Raw genomic sequence first — 18967 nt, forward strand, 5'->3', positions numbered from 1 at the left:
AGGTTTTTTTTTATATAAATCAGTCTATAAATTAATAAAAGAGAAATAAATAAAAACACTTTCCCACAATGCTTCTTAATGAAAATGATGACTTCTTATGGCAATAAACCAGATAATAAACATTTGCTTATCGTCCTGGTAAGTCTATCGTCCTGGTAGTCTAATTGCTTAACTTTTTAAACATTATAATTTTGGATTTCCTCTTCATATATGCTAAAATATTTATCATTTTGTGGTCTAGCCACTATTCCCCCCCCCCCCCAATTTAAATGTCCTATCTGGGAGAATGGGAGAATGATAGCATACAATCAGTTTAATGGATGATTGCAAAGATGATGTTTTTGATGCATTAAGTTATCTAAGTGTTACCTTATGTGTTTGAATAGTATGAGATCAGAGGTTTCATACTTGCTAAGTTCATTCCTTTGGAACATAGGAAGTTGCCTTATACTGTACTGTGTTGGACCATTGGTCCATCTACCTCACTATCTTCTACACTGCTAGGCAACAGCTCTGCAGGGTTTCAGACAAGGTACATTCTGAGCCCGACCTGTACATGATTGTGATTGTACCTGGAACTTTTCCCATGCAAAGCAGGTGCTCTGCCACTGATCTACGACCCTTTTAGCTTCCCAGCACTAAAAATTTACAATCTGTGGCTTGGGGAGGCACACTCTATATGTATATCTTAATAAGGATTGTAATTAGTCAGTATTCTAGTATGTAAATATTGTTCCTTTGAACATTTCATTAGAAAAGTCTGTTTCGGTTGCTGTGTTCTGCAACCACAGAACTGAAATACTTTTTATATAATCTCATGCCAGTGTTGACCCATGTAGATTAAAATAGCATGTTACCAAATTTGGAGTTAGACTATTTGACCACTGGGAATTTAAATTATTGCAGTTTATTGGATGATGATTTTTAAAAATGCAGACTTCCTGCTTATATTTTCATGGTAAAGTTGTTTTTTAACATGAAAAAATAATAAAAAGGCCAAACACTGGAATCTTATTTTAGTATCTAATTTGTAACCTAAATAGCTGATATGTTGTGATGAATGCAGATTTGTCTGGTCTAATTACTAGTTTCATATATTTGCGTATAAGTTGAATTAAAATTGAACTTCTCTCCTGACCTGTTCCTACAGTGAGTTGTTTTATTGTGCGTTTGGCATTTATATGTTGCCATAGGAATGAAAGTAACTTCGAAAGGAGATACTTGCAGTAAAGAAAAAAGATCTTAAAAAGAGCAAACTCTAGTCTTTAAACAATTTGTGTATTTAACAGGCAACAGATGTTGCAAGAAATTACCAGCAAATGAAGTATGAATAGAATGAGATGTTTACCTAGTACATTTTCCTTATATGAAAGTTTATTTTTAAGATTGTGTGTGTGCTTATGTCTCATGGTGTAGTTTTTTTAATTTATATTTTCATCACAGATAAAGACACAATAAACAAAATCAGAGATCTGCGTATGAAGGCTGAAGATTATGAAGTGGTGAAAGTGATTGGCAGAGGTGCATTTGGGGAAGTTCAGTTGGTAGGTTTACTTTTTGTGTATGAATAAGGCTAGCATTTATAAAAGAGGAAGCTGCAATTGTAACAAAAAAACAACGCTTACATGTGCACCATATATTTGTGGTGATTCCTCACCTGTCCCCATGACACTTCATGCGTTTTTTAAGAGAGTTACTTGCAAGCAATCGCAAAGCTGTTTTGATGAACAAGCATAACAGGACCAAAACAGTAAAAAATGGTCCTGATTTTAAAGGCACCTATTAATCACTAACTGCTTGCCCTGGGAGTATCAGGCTTTTGCGGGTGCAATGGTGCCTGCTAGTGCTGGGTTAGTGACATCTACTGTGTTGTCTTCAACCAGGTGCACCAGACCAAGCACATTACAGTACCTTTCAATCATAAAATCATTCAGCATTTCCCATAGAGATATGTCAAGCCACGCCATGACCTTGCTGCTTTTTCCAGGGTCACAATGCTAAGATTTTTCAGGTTTACAAATGCATTGATTATTGTTGTTGTTGTTATTATTATTATTATTATTATTGACTATGCTCTGGAGAGCTTGAGAAGATCAGGGATGCTGTCTGTCTTTATGTGAAATGCAGAAGGACCTGTCATGCAATACTTGGGTATTGCATATTGATTGATTGATGCAAGGCATGTGTATCATATTCATGTAGACTAAGCTTTGCCTTAAATTTTAATTTACAGTAACATTTTCTTCATCTTAAAATTTGTTTTTAAAGGTAAGACACAAGTCATCACGAAAGGTTTATGCCATGAAGCTTTTGAGCAAGTTTGAAATGATAAAAAGATCAGATTCTGCATTCTTTTGGGAAGAAAGAGATATCATGGCATTTGCGAATAGCCCTTGGGTTGTGCAGGTATATTGACTAATTTTTGATGTGTTTATACCATTAGTTTTGCTGAATAAGGAAAAGTTCATTTTTCAATAAAAGTGCTAATTTACAGATTTTTAGCAACTTTAAGTCTTAAGTATGTTTGCATTTGCTGTTCCAAGTTTTGCAGTGCATATAAATGTGATGATTACTAAAAATAGAAAACCTGAGTGAATAATTTTTAAGTATCTTGAGCAGAATCCAAAGATGCAGGAATGGACTTGTACTCATAATGCTTCATTCTCATCTCCTTGCCCTGCAGCTTTTAAATCATGCTTTTTTTTAAACACTTTTACTAAAAATAACAACATTTGACTATGAATGGCCTGGTTCTGTAGACCATTGCTTGGCTTACTGAACCAAGAAATGTAGTTTGAAATCCAGTTTGAAAATGGATTAATATCCTGTCCTGTTTATTCAGAGGCTGGTAACCATCATTTCCTTGTTCAGATGAAACAAGGACACTATGGTTAAGTAAATCCTTCCTGGTTTAATTGCAGCTTGCTGCAAGTGTATTTTCAGATAAATAAGGCATTGTATTTAGATGGTAAACTGGTTCTTCCTTTTGGTTGATACACATACTGAACAGTAGTGAATTGCTAATAATTTAAATGTTAACAAATAATTCTAATTGAGTGAGAGGAAGGCAATAATGATGAACTGAACACACAGTAATCTTAGTTTTATTTCCTTTTATAGTTATTTTATGCATTCCAAGATGACCGCTACCTTTACATGGTGATGGAATACATGCCTGGTGGGGACCTAGTGAATTTAATGAGCAACTATGATGTTCCTGAGAAATGGGCAAGATTTTATACTGCAGAAGTTGTTCTTGCATTAGATGCAATTCACTCAATGGGCTTTATTCACAGGTGTATATGCTATTTTTCTTAATATCTGAATAACTCAGTATTCTATCTGGAGTGCATTACAGTATAATCAATTGCATGTTTAAATTTTTTTTTGAATATTTATTCTAAATAGCCAGAATTTGCCCACTTCCTTACATGTTTGGGCTGGCCAATCGCAGCCATTTTGGGCAGAAGCCATGAAAGGAAGGAGGAATGGAGGCAGGGAGAGAAATTGAACAAATCAAGAAGCAGGAAAGACTGGACAGGCAGAAGCTTTTTCCTTTGTTTGTCTTTTGCTGCTTGGCTGCAGAAGTTTGTGGTGGAGACCAGGGAGGGAGAGATTTATGCCAGTATAGATTAGAAATTCCAAATTCTGCCAAATCCAAACTCTCCCCCCGCCAGTGGATCTTGGATTTGGATTACACAAGTAGGCTTCTGATTATGTTGCCACTACTGTAAATAAGGTAAGGTGAGGCTCTACCATATGCTGAGGGAGGGAGGGAGCGAGAGAGTGAGTGAGTAGCGGGGAAATTAAAATGTGTAGTTCTGCAATGTGCTTTGTGTTAAGAGATACAGAGGCAGTTTCATCACATTGAACGTAAGTCAAGTTTAAGAAATACTAAGGTGGCACTGGAACCTTAGCCTCTTCCTAAAGAAAATTTCTGTCCTCTGTCTCATTTTTAATGGTGATATGCTAATGGTAAATTATGCTGCCAGTGGACTTTTAAAGGGGTCAGGCAGCTGGTGATTGGAAAGACCTCTGCCTGAGACCCAGGAGAGCCACTCCCAGTTGTGTAAAGCAGTTTCATTTGTTTGTGTGTTTAAATCACAGCTAGAGGAGGAATTTGCTCAAGGAAGAGGATAAACTATGACAACAGTAATGGCCAAAGGTTGGCTCTAAGTTTGTTAGGTGTTAGTTGTTAACCATCTTATGTGGCAAGACTGATATGTAGCATAGATGGTTTAAAAAATAAAAATAAAACCTAGATTGATTTGCTTTCTTTTCAGAGATGTAAAGCCTGATAATATGCTGCTAGATAAATCTGGTCATTTAAAACTAGCAGATTTTGGTACCTGTATGAAGATGAATAAGGTTGGTATGCTTTTTTAAAAAAAAATCTGAATTAACTTCCATGCTTTTGGAAGTAATATTTTTCTTGAAGAATGTTACTTGAATATCAGTTTTGCCTAAATTTTAGATACTTGGAATACTGATGTGTTTTGTTGTTTTTTTTAGTTTATTGCTCGTTTAATTTTTTTTTGCATGTTTTAAAGTGTTGCTTTAATTGTTTTTACCAGTAATTGTATTGTTTTATTATTTTTGTAAACTAAATAAATTTCATGAAATAAATAAAATTCTTAAGATTTAAATGAAGTTTAGCTTACATTTTCCCAAGGAAATCTAGGAAAATGTTTTGCTTCAAGATACTTTTCAGATCTCAGGTGAATTCTACAGAGTGCCTGTTTTAAATAACCCCTCTCTTTTCTTTATAGGAAGGCATGGTACGATGTGATACAGCTGTTGGAACACCAGACTATATATCCCCAGAAGTATTAAAATCTCAAGGTGGTGATGGTTACTATGGACGAGAATGTGACTGGTGGTCAGTTGGTGTCTTTTTGTATGAAATGCTTGTGGGTGAGCATCAAAATAATCAGTGTTCTGCAAATGACATTAACTGCATTTACTGTTGAATAAAAATGCCTTTTTTATTTTAACTATTGCTTAAGGTTTACATGGAAGCAAGCCCCATGGAGTTCAATGGCTGCCTTTTACAAAGATTATAAGATTGTAGTCTTCTATACTTCAGTGCTACATCCTTCCAGATCTTATGCTGTTGCTAAACATAAAAGTCAGGGAGCAGAAAGACTCCAGCTATTCAGGGTTTGATCTCAGATGATCAGGCTGACCCTTGTGTTCAGTAGAGACCTAGCTAGATAATGGGAAGGCTTAATCTTGTCCAACTCTTACTGAGGGATTGCATGTTGCCTTTCAATGTAGAGTTTAGGATTTTAGCCTCCTTTATTTAAGGCTCCCACCTGGGGCTTTCCTTATTGTCTCTGGATGTCACTTTCTTTATTTTATGAATTGGCAGTATTATAACATTAATTGTTACACCTGTCAAAATAGTTGCATATGTAAAGACTATCTTATCTATAACAAAAAACGTTTTAAAACAACACATACATAAAAACTATTCAAATCCAAGACATATACCAATGGAAAGGATAGATGCTGCTACACGAAATGTCTGATTTTGAAGATGTTGTTGATGATGATAACAATAATAATAGTAATAATAATTTATTTCTACCCCACCCATCTGCCATTCAGAACACTGCGCAGTGATTGGTTTTGAATGTAGAACACATTGTGGAGGTTTTTGGCGCATAGATGACAATGGTCAGGCTATCCGAATCCAAAAATGGGCAAAGTTGTCTTACCAGCTAAAACTAGTACAAGGCACTCTTAGCCACTAAACTTAGAATCATGTGATGTGAAAATGTTTCTACCACATACTTGCCAGAACGTGAGCTTCTTAGATCTTCAGTACAACTGGAGTATTGCTTTCTAATTTGATTTTTATGTTAAGTGATAAGGTGAATCCTGACTACTTAAAATCATGGCATGAGAAATAGCAATCATTTGCTTTCTACGTCCAGTATTTAGCCTAGTTCTGACACAATGTTTCCTTGGAATTTTATTGTCTTCAGTTATTGTGTGACATTTTTTCACTTTCGTTCTTTTTAATTTTAGGGGATACACCTTTTTATGCAGATTCTTTGGTTGGAACATACAGTAAAATTATGAACCATAAGAATTCTCTTAGCTTTCCTGATGATAATGATATTTCAAAAGATGCAAAAAATCTTATTTGTGGCTTCTTAACTGACAGGTAATATTTTACATCAAAATGAAAGTTTTTGGTTTAGAGGTTTTTCTGTAGTAAACTTCATCACCTGGTGATAAACCAGCGTTTATAAATTTTACATACGTTTTAATAAACTTTTAAATCCTATTAGGTCTTGTCCTGATAATAAAATATAGTGTTGCTGCTGTAAAACCACTCTGTATACAAGAGCTTTTAAGTCAGTCTGACAATTCAAGAGCTTGAAATCAGTTTCCTAGTATTTTTATTTGTTGAATAATAATCTTATGTTAAAGGGACACGGGTGGCGCTGTGGGTTAAACCACAGAGCCTAGGACTTGCCGATCAGAAGGTTGGCGGTTCGAATCCCCATGATGGGGTGAGCTCCTGTTGCTCGGTCCCTGCTCCTGCCAACCTAGCAGTTCGAAAGCACGTCAAAGTGCAAGTAGATAAATAGGTACTGCTCCAGCGGGAAGGTAAACGGCGTTTCCGTGTGCTGCTCTGGTTCGTCAGAAGCGGCTTAGTCATGCTGGCCACATGACCCGGAAGCTGTATGCCAGCTCCCTCGGCCAATAAAGTGAGATGAGCACCACAACCGCAGAGTCAGTCACGACTGGACTTAATAATCAGGGGTCCCTTTACCTTTACCTAATCTTATGTTAATAATTGGTTTAAAAATGTCTTTCTAAATGTTTAAGTACTTTAAGTTTATATACATTTTAAGCAGTGCCATTAATAGTATATGCAGTCATACCCTGCAAAATATTTAAAGAAATTAGAATTAAACTGGCTTCAAGTTTGAATATCTTAACATTTGTACGAATTTTGAAATCTTTTACCTCATTCCTGTGTGTTCTTTTCTTGATGCAAGCAATCATTTCTTGGACAGTCAATATCCAAACAGTTATTAGCTGCACAATGTGTTTCTTTTTAGCTTTAGTGTGCATGAGTATACCTGTTTATTATTCTTAGGTTTAATAATTTATGTAAAGATGGAATTTAAAAAAAATATTGCAATTTAAAATATTGGTAGGATTATAAATGCGGTTTCTTGAATACCCTAAACAGACTATAGATACACTTCTTCAAAATAACATGTGTGATATTGTGCTGCTGATGTTCTCATAGACTTGGATCCAAAAGTATCCTTTCTGCAAGCAGAAAAACTCCTCTGCTCATAGAGAGGGGTTTTTATGACTTAGCAAAGTCATCATTAGATGAGAAACTAATCTATAATGCCAACAATGTTCTTGAGTTTGTAAAAGCTCTTATAAAATTGTATGCGCAAGACTATTCAGTATTTTTTCTCAGGAAAAAAATACTTCAAACTGTTTATAGTGTTAATCCCTAATGTGGAATAATTTTGTGCAGTAATGATTGGAGTGCACACTTGCCGTTCTCCAGAACTGCAAAGCAAGACCTATGTTTTGGGCTTGCATTGAAACAGGGACTTGCGTGTGACATAACTCTAGATACATTGTTGTGTGAAAACTTTTCCTAGCACTTATACAGCAGCTTACAGAAACAGTTCATAGTCTGTAGCAGTCCAGGAACATATATCAAAAGAGGGTGGGGGGAATGCTGCAGTGTGTTTTGTTGAGGAAAACCCCCACTTTGGGTGGGGGTAAAGTGGATGGGAGGAGTGGTTAATATTTTTTATACACATTATTTCAATCTACCCCATAGTTTCAAGACAATGTTATGAGGTAGCATGAGTTTGAACCACAGGGGGTGTGAAACTGCTCCCTCACCTCAGATTCGGAGTGGATAAGCAGTTGGAGATTTTCTTTTGAGCTCTTCTCAGCTCCTAATCACCCCTCTCTAATTTTCCATTTAAGAAGTGACTTATTGGGGTACTGTTGCAGATGATTGCATGCTTTATGTATTTTAGTCTTCAGAGCTTGCATATTTACTTGTTTCAAAATATCCCTTCAACAGGGAAGTCAGATTAGGCCGAAATGGTGTGGAAGAAATCAAGCGACACCCTTTCTTCAAAAATGACCAGTGGTCTTGGGAAAACCTTAGAGACAGTAAGTATCTCTTTTGACCACGCATGAAGCTATCTGCATTGAGGCCCATATCATATCTTTTAAAAATCAGTAGTATAAATTAGTTTGGTGTCCAGACTTGTATATAAATAAAGTTGTGTATGTATATATAGATCGGGAGCCTACTCCAGGCATAGAATTCACCACTTAGGACACTGCAGAAATTAAATAGCAATCAATTTTTAGTATTTGTGAGAATATATTGCTCAAGAGATCCCTATTTCATTTCATTTCATTGTGAGGTCTCTTGAGTGTGAGGTTTTTAAATTTTTGGGGGGTGTGAGGTTTTTAAATTGGCAGCTGTCTGGGGACCTCAGGAGCAATCTGTTTTGTTTAGTAATTACAACTATATTTAAGTTTTGAAGCTTTGATTTTGTAATAATATTTTTTCTATTGCATGTGCTGCTCAATGTAGAATAAAGAGTTAAATCTTGCCATGTCTCCTTGTGATTCTTTCATGCCTCTTCTCCATTCCAATTGTAACATTTTTAATATATTAGTTTCAATAAACATTTTCGTAATCCTTTTTTTGTTTGTATTGATAGCTGTAGCACCTGTTGTGCCTGATTTAAGTAGTGATATTGATACTAGTAACTTTGACGATTTGGAGGAAGATAAAGGAGAAGAAGAAACATTTCCTATACCAAAAGCATTTGTTGGCAACCAGCTGCCTTTTGTAGGATTTACCTACTACAGTAACCATCAGTAAGTATACATGTGCTACTGAAAATGCAGACATTTGAGCTTAAGTTGTGAGAACAAATCCTATAAGATTTGACAGCAATGTCACAAAAGCAACTTAATTCTGGGTTTAAATGATACTTTAAAAAATCTGTCTTGCCATATCATCCTGAAATGTGCAACACTTACTATAGCAGTTTTGAACTTATGGTACGGGCAACAATTTTGTACATCTAATTTTGGTTCCTCTTGATGTGACATCATACCATATCTCTGATTTTTGTGTTTTTCTCAAGCAATGTCAGAAGGCCAGGCTTTTAAGTAATTATTACTTCCAGTGCATGCTTACCTGGGATAAAGTCTCATTGAACTCGGTGCGGTATATTTCTGAATAGACGTTCATAAAATTCCACTGTTAAGGGTCAAATTATTCTATGTAGTCTGCTCATTAATGTGCCTTTGAATTTGTTTGCTTACTAGCTATGGACAATAGCAACAATGTCTAGTGAGCAAACAAGGAGAAATCATGCAAGAGGTTGATCCACTTAATTATTTGCTAATATAATTTGCAAAGAGTTCATGGATTCTTACTAGGATTGCGAAAAACGTCAGATTTCATCTAGAGAAATTTTAACTCTTAAAGACCATTCAAAATATGATAGTAATACATACTACAGGTTAGAAATACATAGTCAGATACGTATTTCACAATTACACAGCTAATTTCATGATTTTTGAGGAACTGTCCAGCGTTTGGAGTAGTAAAGCTTTTTACTACCACGGACAGAGGTTGTCCAATCTTCCTTAAGATTTTTCATCAGCTGCAAAACTCTGCAGAAAAAAAATGTTGTAAAGCAAAACAGTATGTGATATTTGAAGGAAAGATGTCTAAATAGGGTGTTCATGTTGTGCCTTTTCAGAAGATGTGTGCTATCAAGTTCAAATTTTAGTTAACGGCAGAGACTCAAAAATGCCAAAATACACATTAAAATTGCATGCACCCTTCCTACTATATAATGTGGGCATTTAAGTTTCAGGTATATGGGTTGCAGAAATGTGCAAGCAAAGTGATCAGGGGGCTGGAGTACTTTCACTATGAGGAAAAGCTAAAATGTCGGGGGGGGGATTAGTTTTTAAAAGGGTAACTTAAGGATAGAAATGAGAGAATTTCTAGTATGTACAAAGTAGGGAGAAAAAAAATTGTTCTCCTCTCTTCATATTACTATAACTTTTATTGTGTGCTTACAGGTATTTATCTAGCTGTACAGCAAACTCTAATGACAACAGAGCAAGCACCAACGTAGATAAAAGTTTGGTATGTCTTTTTTTCTTCTTTTTTAAACCCCCCCCCCTTTGTTATCAGTTTAAGACCTCAAATAAGTGCTATTAGCTAATTAAATATTTTGTTGATTAATCCTTTGTATTGATAACTTGATTTGAATAAATGTAAATTACCAAGACATCCATATATGCACAGGTCCCTCTTCTGAACACAGTATATTCCCAGGAAATTGTTTGTTAGGCAATCATTTGCATAAAGAGCTGATGATTTCTATTATTTCCTATGGGAACATTTTTCTGGCTCTCTTTCCATGCTTTCTGCCTGAATCTGATGCAACCAATCAACAAAAGCCAGACAAAGGAAAAGCTGATATTGTCCAACCTCCTTTCTTCCCTCCCTTCTTCCCTCCCTAATGCTTTCTGCCCAAAATGGCAACGCCAACCAGCAAAGCACAAGTAGGGAAGTGGGTGAGCTCCAGCTGTTCCGATATGTGAAACAGCCCTTTGTGTAGTGAGGGTTGGGTATAATTCTTTGTATTTTGATAACTGAGATTTCGTGTAACGAGCATTCTGATAGTGGGACCTATCGGAAGATTTGTTTTCAAGATATTGAAGGAAGTGTAGTGTAAAGATTAATAACCAATATTTGCACTCATGTAAGAATGAAAATGAGGAGTCAGTTCTTTTTCTTTCTCATTATTGCAGCACAGCAGAGCTAAAATGTCACCAAAATTTAAATCGATTTTTAATTACAATGTTTATATACTACTTGATTATAATAAAACCTCAAAGTGGTTTACAAATGTGTCTTAATTTCTGGTCCCATTTATAAGAATGTGCCCATGTTTATTAATCTGTTAAAGCAGTAATCCCTTAGCTGAAACTTGCTGTTCCAATTTTTAAAAATAAGATACTGAGAACCATTCAAAGCAATTTTAGATAGCTGTTGTAAAATTCATTATAATTTAGCTAGTCCCATAAGATCATGTCAAGTATGGCTTTTATTTTCATTTTGTATTTTATATTTAAAGCTGGAATCTCTGCAGAAAACTATCTATCAACTTGAAGAACAGCTACATAATGAAATGGAACTGAAAGATGAAATGGAACAAAAATTCAGGTGACTCATTTCATTCTATGTTATCAGAACTTCAGAAACACCTGTTTTATGAATTTTATATTGGGGAATTATGATGGTATTAACATTTAATATGTGTAGACCAGGAGATTTGTAGCCCACCTGCAAAACTGAGTATCAGGGTCTTAGGAGCCAATTAATGGTACCAATTCTGAAAGTGATATTTTTAAGAGTTGCTGGTAGCAACAAAGATGCTTTGGCTTGTTGGCATTACAAACAGCAAGACTAAGCACTCTTAGGTGAATGTGTATCAGTTATTTGGGAATGAAGAATTTGAAAGATAGGGATATAGTCACTTTGAGTCTCCCATTTGCCTGCTTTTTGGTTTAGTTTCCTTCCCTCTTAGAGCTCACCCTGGTTCTTCTCAGATTATGTTCTGGTTTCTATAAAATACAGTGGTACCTCGGGTTACATATGCTGCAGGTTACAGACTCTGCTAACACAGAAATAGTACCTCGGGTTAAGAACTTTGCTTCAGGATGAGAACAGAAATTGTGCTCCGGTGGTGCAGCAGCAGTGGGAGGCCCCATTAGCTAACGTTGTGCTTCAGGTTAAGAACAGTTTCAGGTTAAGAAAGGACCTCCGGAACGAATTAAGTTCATAACCCGATGTACCACTGTATTTCATATTCCTTAGTGGCAGCGTCAGATATTTGGAGCTAGTTAAAATCTAAGGTTCTAGTTCTACACAGAAATAGTTAAGTAAAATTCTTAGGTTACTAGGATATCAGTGTTAGACATAATGTGTATTCAACATAGCACTAATTTGCTGGTTTCGTCAGCACAGGCATTTTTCCTTATGGATTGTTCCCCCCTCTGGGGCAGATTGGAGATGGCATGGAGCAGTCACAGTGAAGGAGAGGGAGAAAAGTCCTGTTTTCCTAGTGCTATTTAGTTGAATACTGCCCACTCTGTATGACATTGGGCTATACCCACTAACAGGTTGGTGGTAGCCTATTCTGTACACCACTGTCAGTCTTTTGGTCACAGATGTAGATTACACAGCCATGATGATCTGAGTTATTGCAGTGTAATTGATTAAATTGGGTTGTTTGCAGAGCAGTTGTAGAGTAGTGTCCAAAAACAAAAAAGTGTCACTAACATAATTTTATTTTTTCTAGAACGTCAAACATTAAATTAGACAAGATAATGAAGGAATTAGATGAAGAGGTAAGTGGTTTTTTGTGTGTGGTTGGAATTAGTTTTCCCCCATTTTTAAAAATAATGGTGTTAGAATTTTACTTGCATACATGTGATTTCTTTCTTCAATCATTTACTATTACAAATAAAAGAAATCTCTCTCTGAAGGATTTCTTTCCTTTTGGGAGAATGAGGAAAGTAAAGACTTGCACCGTGGATTGCTTGTACAGAGAGGCTTTTGCCAAGGTCTTGACTCATTTATTTTAATCTCTACTCTTGGAACGCCATCTCTCTAGCCCAAGCATGGCCAAATTTGGCCCTCCAGATGTTTTGGGACTACAACTCCCATCATCTCTAGCTAACAGGACCAGTGGTCAGGGATGATGGGAATTATAGTCCCAAGTTTGGCCATGCTGCTCTAGCCTGTCAAGTTGATGGGCATGTGGCTAGTGACTGTAAAAAAGCCAATATACAGATAACTCATATCAGTTTAATACAGTATTTTTAAAAAATCTAACACAATTATGATATTTATTGCTCTATTTTATTCTAAAACATGAGAATATTTTCTTTCAAAGATGGATTATGAATTTCCTAAATAAAATAATTTGGACCAGTTTCAACTAAATAGTTGTCTGAGTGGGAGCCAGTGCAGTGAGTCCTTCTAGTGCAACAGGGTTTCCCCTCCTCTCCCTATGCACCCACTTAGATCGGCTCCCAGAACAGTGGGCAGGGAAAGAGATATTGTTCTGTCTGGCAAGCAGAAATGCTTCTGCTAATCATATTCGTACAGCGTTGAATTCCACTGACAGCTTCATTGGGATGATTAGAACTTAAATTTTCTACCAAATTTAAACGGTGAAAAATTAAATGGCAGCATGTATCTTGCAGGGCAGTCAGAGAAAAAATTTGGAATCAACAGTTACTCAGGTTGAAAAGGAAAATATGCTTCTGCAACATAGAATAAATGAATATCAAAGAAAAATTGAGCAGGAGAATGAGAAACGTCGAAATGTGGAAAACGAAGGTAAGCTATATTTCCTTTCAGGAAGCACCTTTCAGTTAAGACTGATGGTCTGTTTTGTAGGATATTTTTTGAACAGCATAAATATCTTAGTATTCTTTTCAGTATTATAACTGGGGCATATTGTGCCTCAGAGCAGTAGTGGCTTGTTTTTTTCTTGCTGTATAGAAATATTAGAAAAAATACCTCCAAGAGACATGCATATGTATTTACATTTAACATTTCCCCTTTGCATCTAGTGTCAACGCTAAAAGATCAGTTGGATGACTTAAAAAAAATCAGTCAGCATTCACATATTACAAATGAAAAAATAACGCAGTTGCAAAAGCAAGTAAGCAATTTTCTATGTCTATATCTGCTTCCCTCCAAAATGTATCAATTTAGGGTAAATGCCACAGAGCTGGATGTATTTGTTGTATGATATCCACTGCTACCTTTTCTTAACTCCCCCTTCCACTCCCAACAGCTTGAAGAGGCTAATGATTTACTGAGGACAGAGTCAGATACCGCAGCAAGGCTGAGAAAGAGTCACACAGAAATGAGCAAGTCAGTAAGTCAGTTTGAAGCCCTAAACAGAGAACTGCAAGAGAGATGCAGAATCCTGGAAAGCACAAAATTACAAGTGGAAAAAGACTATTATCAACTTCAAGCTGCGTTGGAAGTGGAAAGAAGGGATAGGAGTCATGGATCAGAAATTATTGGAGAGCTACAAGGTAATTTCTAAAGTAAATCTAATACAGTAGTACTTTGGTTTAAGAACTTAATCCGTTCTGGAAGTTCTTAAACCAAAGCATTCTTAAACCAAAGCGTGCTTTCCCATAGCAGCAGGGGACTCAATTTACAAATGGAAGACACTCAACAGGAAGCGAAACATGTTCTTATTCCAAGGCAAAGTTCACAAACCCAAACACCTACTTCCAGGTTTGCAGCGTTCTTAATCCAAGTTGTTCATAAACTAAGCTGTTCTTAAACCAAGGTACCACTGGAGTGCCTTCATTTTTGTATTGATCAAATATATGTATGAATTCAGTGTGCTTTCAATACAGTGGTATCTCGGTTTACGAACTTAATCCATTCCGGAAGTCCATTCTTAAACCAAAGCTGTTCTTAAATCGAGGTGCACTTTCCTTAATGAGGCCTCCTGCCGCTGGTGCCCTTCCAGCGTTTGGCTTCTGTTCATAGACCTAGGTAAAGTTTGCTAACCAGAACACTACTTCCGGTTTTGCGGAGTTCGTATACCGGATAGTTCGTAAAGAGGACTGTTCTTAAACCGAGGTACCACTGTACTGAATTTTAATACAAGCTGAGAGCGTAACACTAACATTAGAAACACTGTCTCTTTTTTTAATTAACCAACGACCTCTGATGTACGTTAGGAGCTTTATGTGGGTAAATCATAGTTTCGGTTTTGTGTGCAAGTACTGTGGCAGATTATACTATTTAATTGTTTATGTAGCTCGGGTTACATCTTTACAAGAAGAAATCAAAGGTTTAAAGAACAATCTTGAAAGAGTGGAAGAAGAAAGAAAGCAGGCCCAGGACATGCTTAATCATTCTGAAAAGGTAAGATCATTAAAACAATGAGGCATAAATTTCTTGTTTCTTGGAATACAGATGCATATTTCTAAAAATCTATAAAAAGAGCATGTGAATGTGATTGATAGGATGATTTTATAAGATCTAAATTAAGCCACTGTGTTTGAATTTAAGTTTGTTTAATTCAGTTGATGTGAGTGGGAATACGTTGGCTCATGTAATATTTTTTATATAGTTGTGGATCAAGCTTTTAAGGGTGATAGAAATGTGGCATTAATACCAATGCATCTATTGTTGTTTTAATTGCTATGATACCATCAATGTATATATATTTTCACCAAGTATTATAGGGAAAAAGGACAGACTGTTACCCTAAGGGACTTTAAGTCTATATCATGAGAGTGAGAGGTAGGGAAAAGTGAATGTTTGATTCATTTATGGGTGAGGATTAAAGGATTAAACCAAAAGCTTTCTGCAAAAAGTGGAGTTAGATGAGAGATGTTACAGCGAGAGTTTTTGGGTGGCTAAGCATAGCAGAATTGAAGAGGCAAAGTCCTAGGAGTAAAATGACTTGGGATGCATCTTGAATCAGTGCTTGTGGTTGTCAATATATATATTTTAACCAAATGCAGATGCAGTGATCCCAATTCCTATCAGAACTTGTAATATAGGTGGTTTAACCCTTCCTCCATTGCCATCATTGCACTGAAAAATCACCCCACCAAAGCTTCTAGGGACAAAGGATGTTTAGTGGGGAAACGGTGCATGGGGAAAGGGTAAAACATCCTTTCATGAGCTGTGGTCCCCAGATGGATTGTGGGAAGCCCATGGCTACATTGTGGGGGAGGATAATACAGAGAAACTCAAGCATGGCATTCAAAGATACATTTACAAATAACTTGTGACTTAACCCCAGATAAAGAGACACCAGCGCAGGGCAGAGCTGTTAATCATTTGTGAAATTCTAAGCGTCCTCAATCATAAATATTTGTGGATTGTGTGTGCTAAAAGAAGTATGTGTGTGCATCACTTTGTCGCTCGCTTGCAATGTAGCAGTTCATTATCATATTTTCAGTTTTAAAAAAAGAAAGCTGAGGCAGATGGGATGACAAAAAAGCTATTGAGTGTCATGAAATCTGAATTTCTTTTTAGATTAAGGAGGGGATGGTGTTCTTAACCTAACTTCAGCTTATAAAAATATCTTACAGGAAAAGAATAATTTAGAAATTGATCTAAACTACAAACTCAAAATATTACAGCAGCGTTTAGAGCAAGAAGTAAATGAGCATAATATAAATAAAGCTCGTTTAACTGACAAGCACCAGTCAATAGAAGAGGCCAAGTCAGTTGCAATGTGTGGTAAGTTTTTATAGCATTTGTTCATATAGCGTTTATATACTGTCTTCCTCCCAAGGCATGTTTACAGTTTTAAAATACTAAAACAAATAAGTAACTAGAGTCCAACTGGAGCAGGTCATGATGTTGGCTTTACCTGCCTCCTTCACTCTATTCTTCCTTCTCACAGGGAAGATCATGTCCAAGGTTAAAGTACTGTTAATTGTTTGTATATTTTTCCTTTGGATAATTACAGGATAAACATGCCAGTTACGTATTAATAAAGAAATGACAGCTGCAATGTTACTTGTATGTCAGTAGGAGAAAGGCACAAATTGGACATGTGTGCCTTCAAATGTCTCTTTCCTATCCAATCATTAAACAAAATGCTGCCTGTAGAAGCAGTCCTAGTGAAATGCTCAATAAAACAGCGCTGAAATGGAAAGTATGTTTCTAACAGTATTAGCACACAAGTATTACTTGTTTTTCCCTCACAGTCATCACTAGTTTTATCATTATACAAATTACACACACACACACACACACACACACACACACACACACACGTATATATATATAGAGAGAGAGACAAACAAATTTTATTACACAAACATAATAAAATAATAAAAATAAAATATCTACTTAAGACCCCTTTGAGTAGATAAAGAACACTATGAATGAGACATACAATGATTCTCCATAAACTGTCTAAGTTAAATTACATAATTCACAATTACAGTATGTGCAGCTGGATCATAAGGGACTCACAAATGGGGATAGTGCTGTTGCACTCAGATCCTGCTTGTGGAGTTCCCATAGATATTTGGTTGGCCATTGTAAGAACAGGATGCTAGAGTGGATGAACCTCTACTGGTGGCGATTCTTATGTTATTAAGGGGAATAGACAAATTCGTGGAAGATAAATCTATCAGTGGCTACTAGTCATTTAGTCATTGCATGCTACATATAATAATTCTGGACAGTTTTAGTATCTGCTATGGCTGCTTATACTACCTAAGTCTCGCCTCCCCACCACCGCCCACATCAGATTATTGTAACTGATTGGCCAATGTCTGTAGACCGTGTAGGGTGTCTGGTCAGGTACCACTGCAAATGTGGAAGCTCTGCCCATTTAGTATGCAGAACAGCCTGCATAAAATTCTTTTATTGGAATTTTTTAAAAGATGTACTATCTTTGGTCCTTTAGAAATTGAAAAAAAGGTGAAAGAAGAGCGATCAGCAAGAGAGAAGGCAGAAAATCGAATAGTCCAGATTGAAAAGCAATGTTCCATGCTAGACTTTGACTTGAAGCAATCTCAACAGAAGCTGGAGCATCTTAGTGAACAGAAAGAGAGACTAGAAGATGAGGTAATAAAAAGTGCTTAAGTTAGTTGCTATAAGTTTGAGGTACTTAAGAAAACTTAACATTCTTCATATCCCTTTAAGCAGAAAATTCCCCAAACCTCCGCTTTTGCATGTGGATGCGAATCCAGTTTCTGAATTCATTTCCCCCCAATTTAGTGTTGTAATTGGAAATGTTTTCTCAATTCATACAATTTGGATTCTACGTGCCATGTATTTTGCACTACAAAGCTTTGCTACAAAATATGGAAATATATAGAGAAATGATTATTATAAAATTAGTAGGACCTTTCTTTTGCTGTATTGTGGGGTAAATCATGGGTTGTTTTTTTTCCAAAATTTAGAATTGAGGAAGATGGGCTGCTTTGTAAAGAAATTCTGTATGTTGCCATGTACATTCTGTTGTACATGGACATAAAGGCAGCTTAGGCAACCACACAACTTGTTTTGCATGCTCAAGGCAGTTTGTGTGTGCATGCAGAGGCTTGTGGTAGTGTTCAAGTCTTGTGTGTGTGATGGCAAACTGCTTTCAAACCTGAACTCACTTTCAAAAGCAGCTTTTGATACTGCATTGAATGCTGCTGTATAAAGAAAAAAAATGTTTAAATTCTGGCATTAACTTATTTATGAAATATTACTACTTTTAAAGAAACCAGAAAGCCTTTTCTATTGGCTAAAATATTTTATTGTGTGGTTAGGTTAAGAATATCACACTTCAGCTGGAGCATGAGATTAATAAGAGAGTGATGACACAGAATGACCTGAAGATTCATGCTATAGAGGCAGATAACTTAAAAAGTTCTGAGAAGCAGCTAAAACAGGAGATCAACACGTTGTTGGAAGCGAAGAGATTAGCAGAATTTGAGTTGGCTCAACTGGCAAAGTAAGTAAACTCAATTTAGAATCAGCTGCTTCACCCCATAATGTTACAAATGTTACTGAGTGCTTTTCTGTATTCAAATATGCATACATTTCAGTACATGAATATCTTTGTTTAGTAAGATCTGTTTATATGATCACATTACAGGTTAATGCTATAAAAGTGATGCCACAGGGTTTGTTTCTTGTCTTTTAAGCAGAAGTGCACTGCTTATTTTCTAGTTGTCTTACGAATGAATGAACTAATCAAAACGAAGCACTTGTTCCAGTTTGAAGTTTCAGCTGAAATTCATTTGAGGGAACGTATACCCTTAAATTAAAACCTTGGAGTAAGACGAACCCCTTCAGAAGTTTAAGCTGTCTAAAGGCTTATTACATACTTCATGCACAACTTGGATG

At 36.2% G+C, this 18967-nt stretch overlaps 1 protein-coding gene across 2 annotated transcripts in view; it reads left to right on the forward strand.

The window, feature by feature from the left end:
- Nucleotides 1–18967, forward strand: part of ROCK1 (Rho associated coiled-coil containing protein kinase 1) — a 59525-nt gene that overhangs the window by 14988 nt on the left and 25570 nt on the right. For both annotated transcript variants that reach the window (XM_081918029.1, XM_081918030.1), the window contains exons 3-20: nt 1444–1544; nt 2269–2406; nt 3121–3296; nt 4284–4368; nt 4770–4914; nt 6034–6172; nt 8084–8175; nt 8739–8898; nt 10123–10189; nt 11187–11275; nt 12414–12462; nt 13324–13459; nt 13696–13787; nt 13923–14169; nt 14913–15019; nt 16201–16351; nt 17535–17695; nt 18388–18572. In XM_081918029.1, coding sequence (XP_081774155.1) covers nt 1444–1544; nt 2269–2406; nt 3121–3296; nt 4284–4368; nt 4770–4914; nt 6034–6172; nt 8084–8175; nt 8739–8898; nt 10123–10189; nt 11187–11275; nt 12414–12462; nt 13324–13459; nt 13696–13787; nt 13923–14169; nt 14913–15019; nt 16201–16351; nt 17535–17695; nt 18388–18572 — 2320 coding nt within the window. The remainder of the gene's footprint in view (nt 1–1443; nt 1545–2268; nt 2407–3120; nt 3297–4283; nt 4369–4769; nt 4915–6033; nt 6173–8083; nt 8176–8738; nt 8899–10122; nt 10190–11186; nt 11276–12413; nt 12463–13323; nt 13460–13695; nt 13788–13922; nt 14170–14912; nt 15020–16200; nt 16352–17534; nt 17696–18387; nt 18573–18967) is intronic.

Source organism: Podarcis melisellensis (assembly GCF_964234715.1).
Source record: "Podarcis melisellensis genome assembly, chromosome: 7".
NCBI lineage: Eukaryota > Metazoa > Chordata > Lepidosauria > Squamata > Lacertidae > Podarcis > Podarcis melisellensis.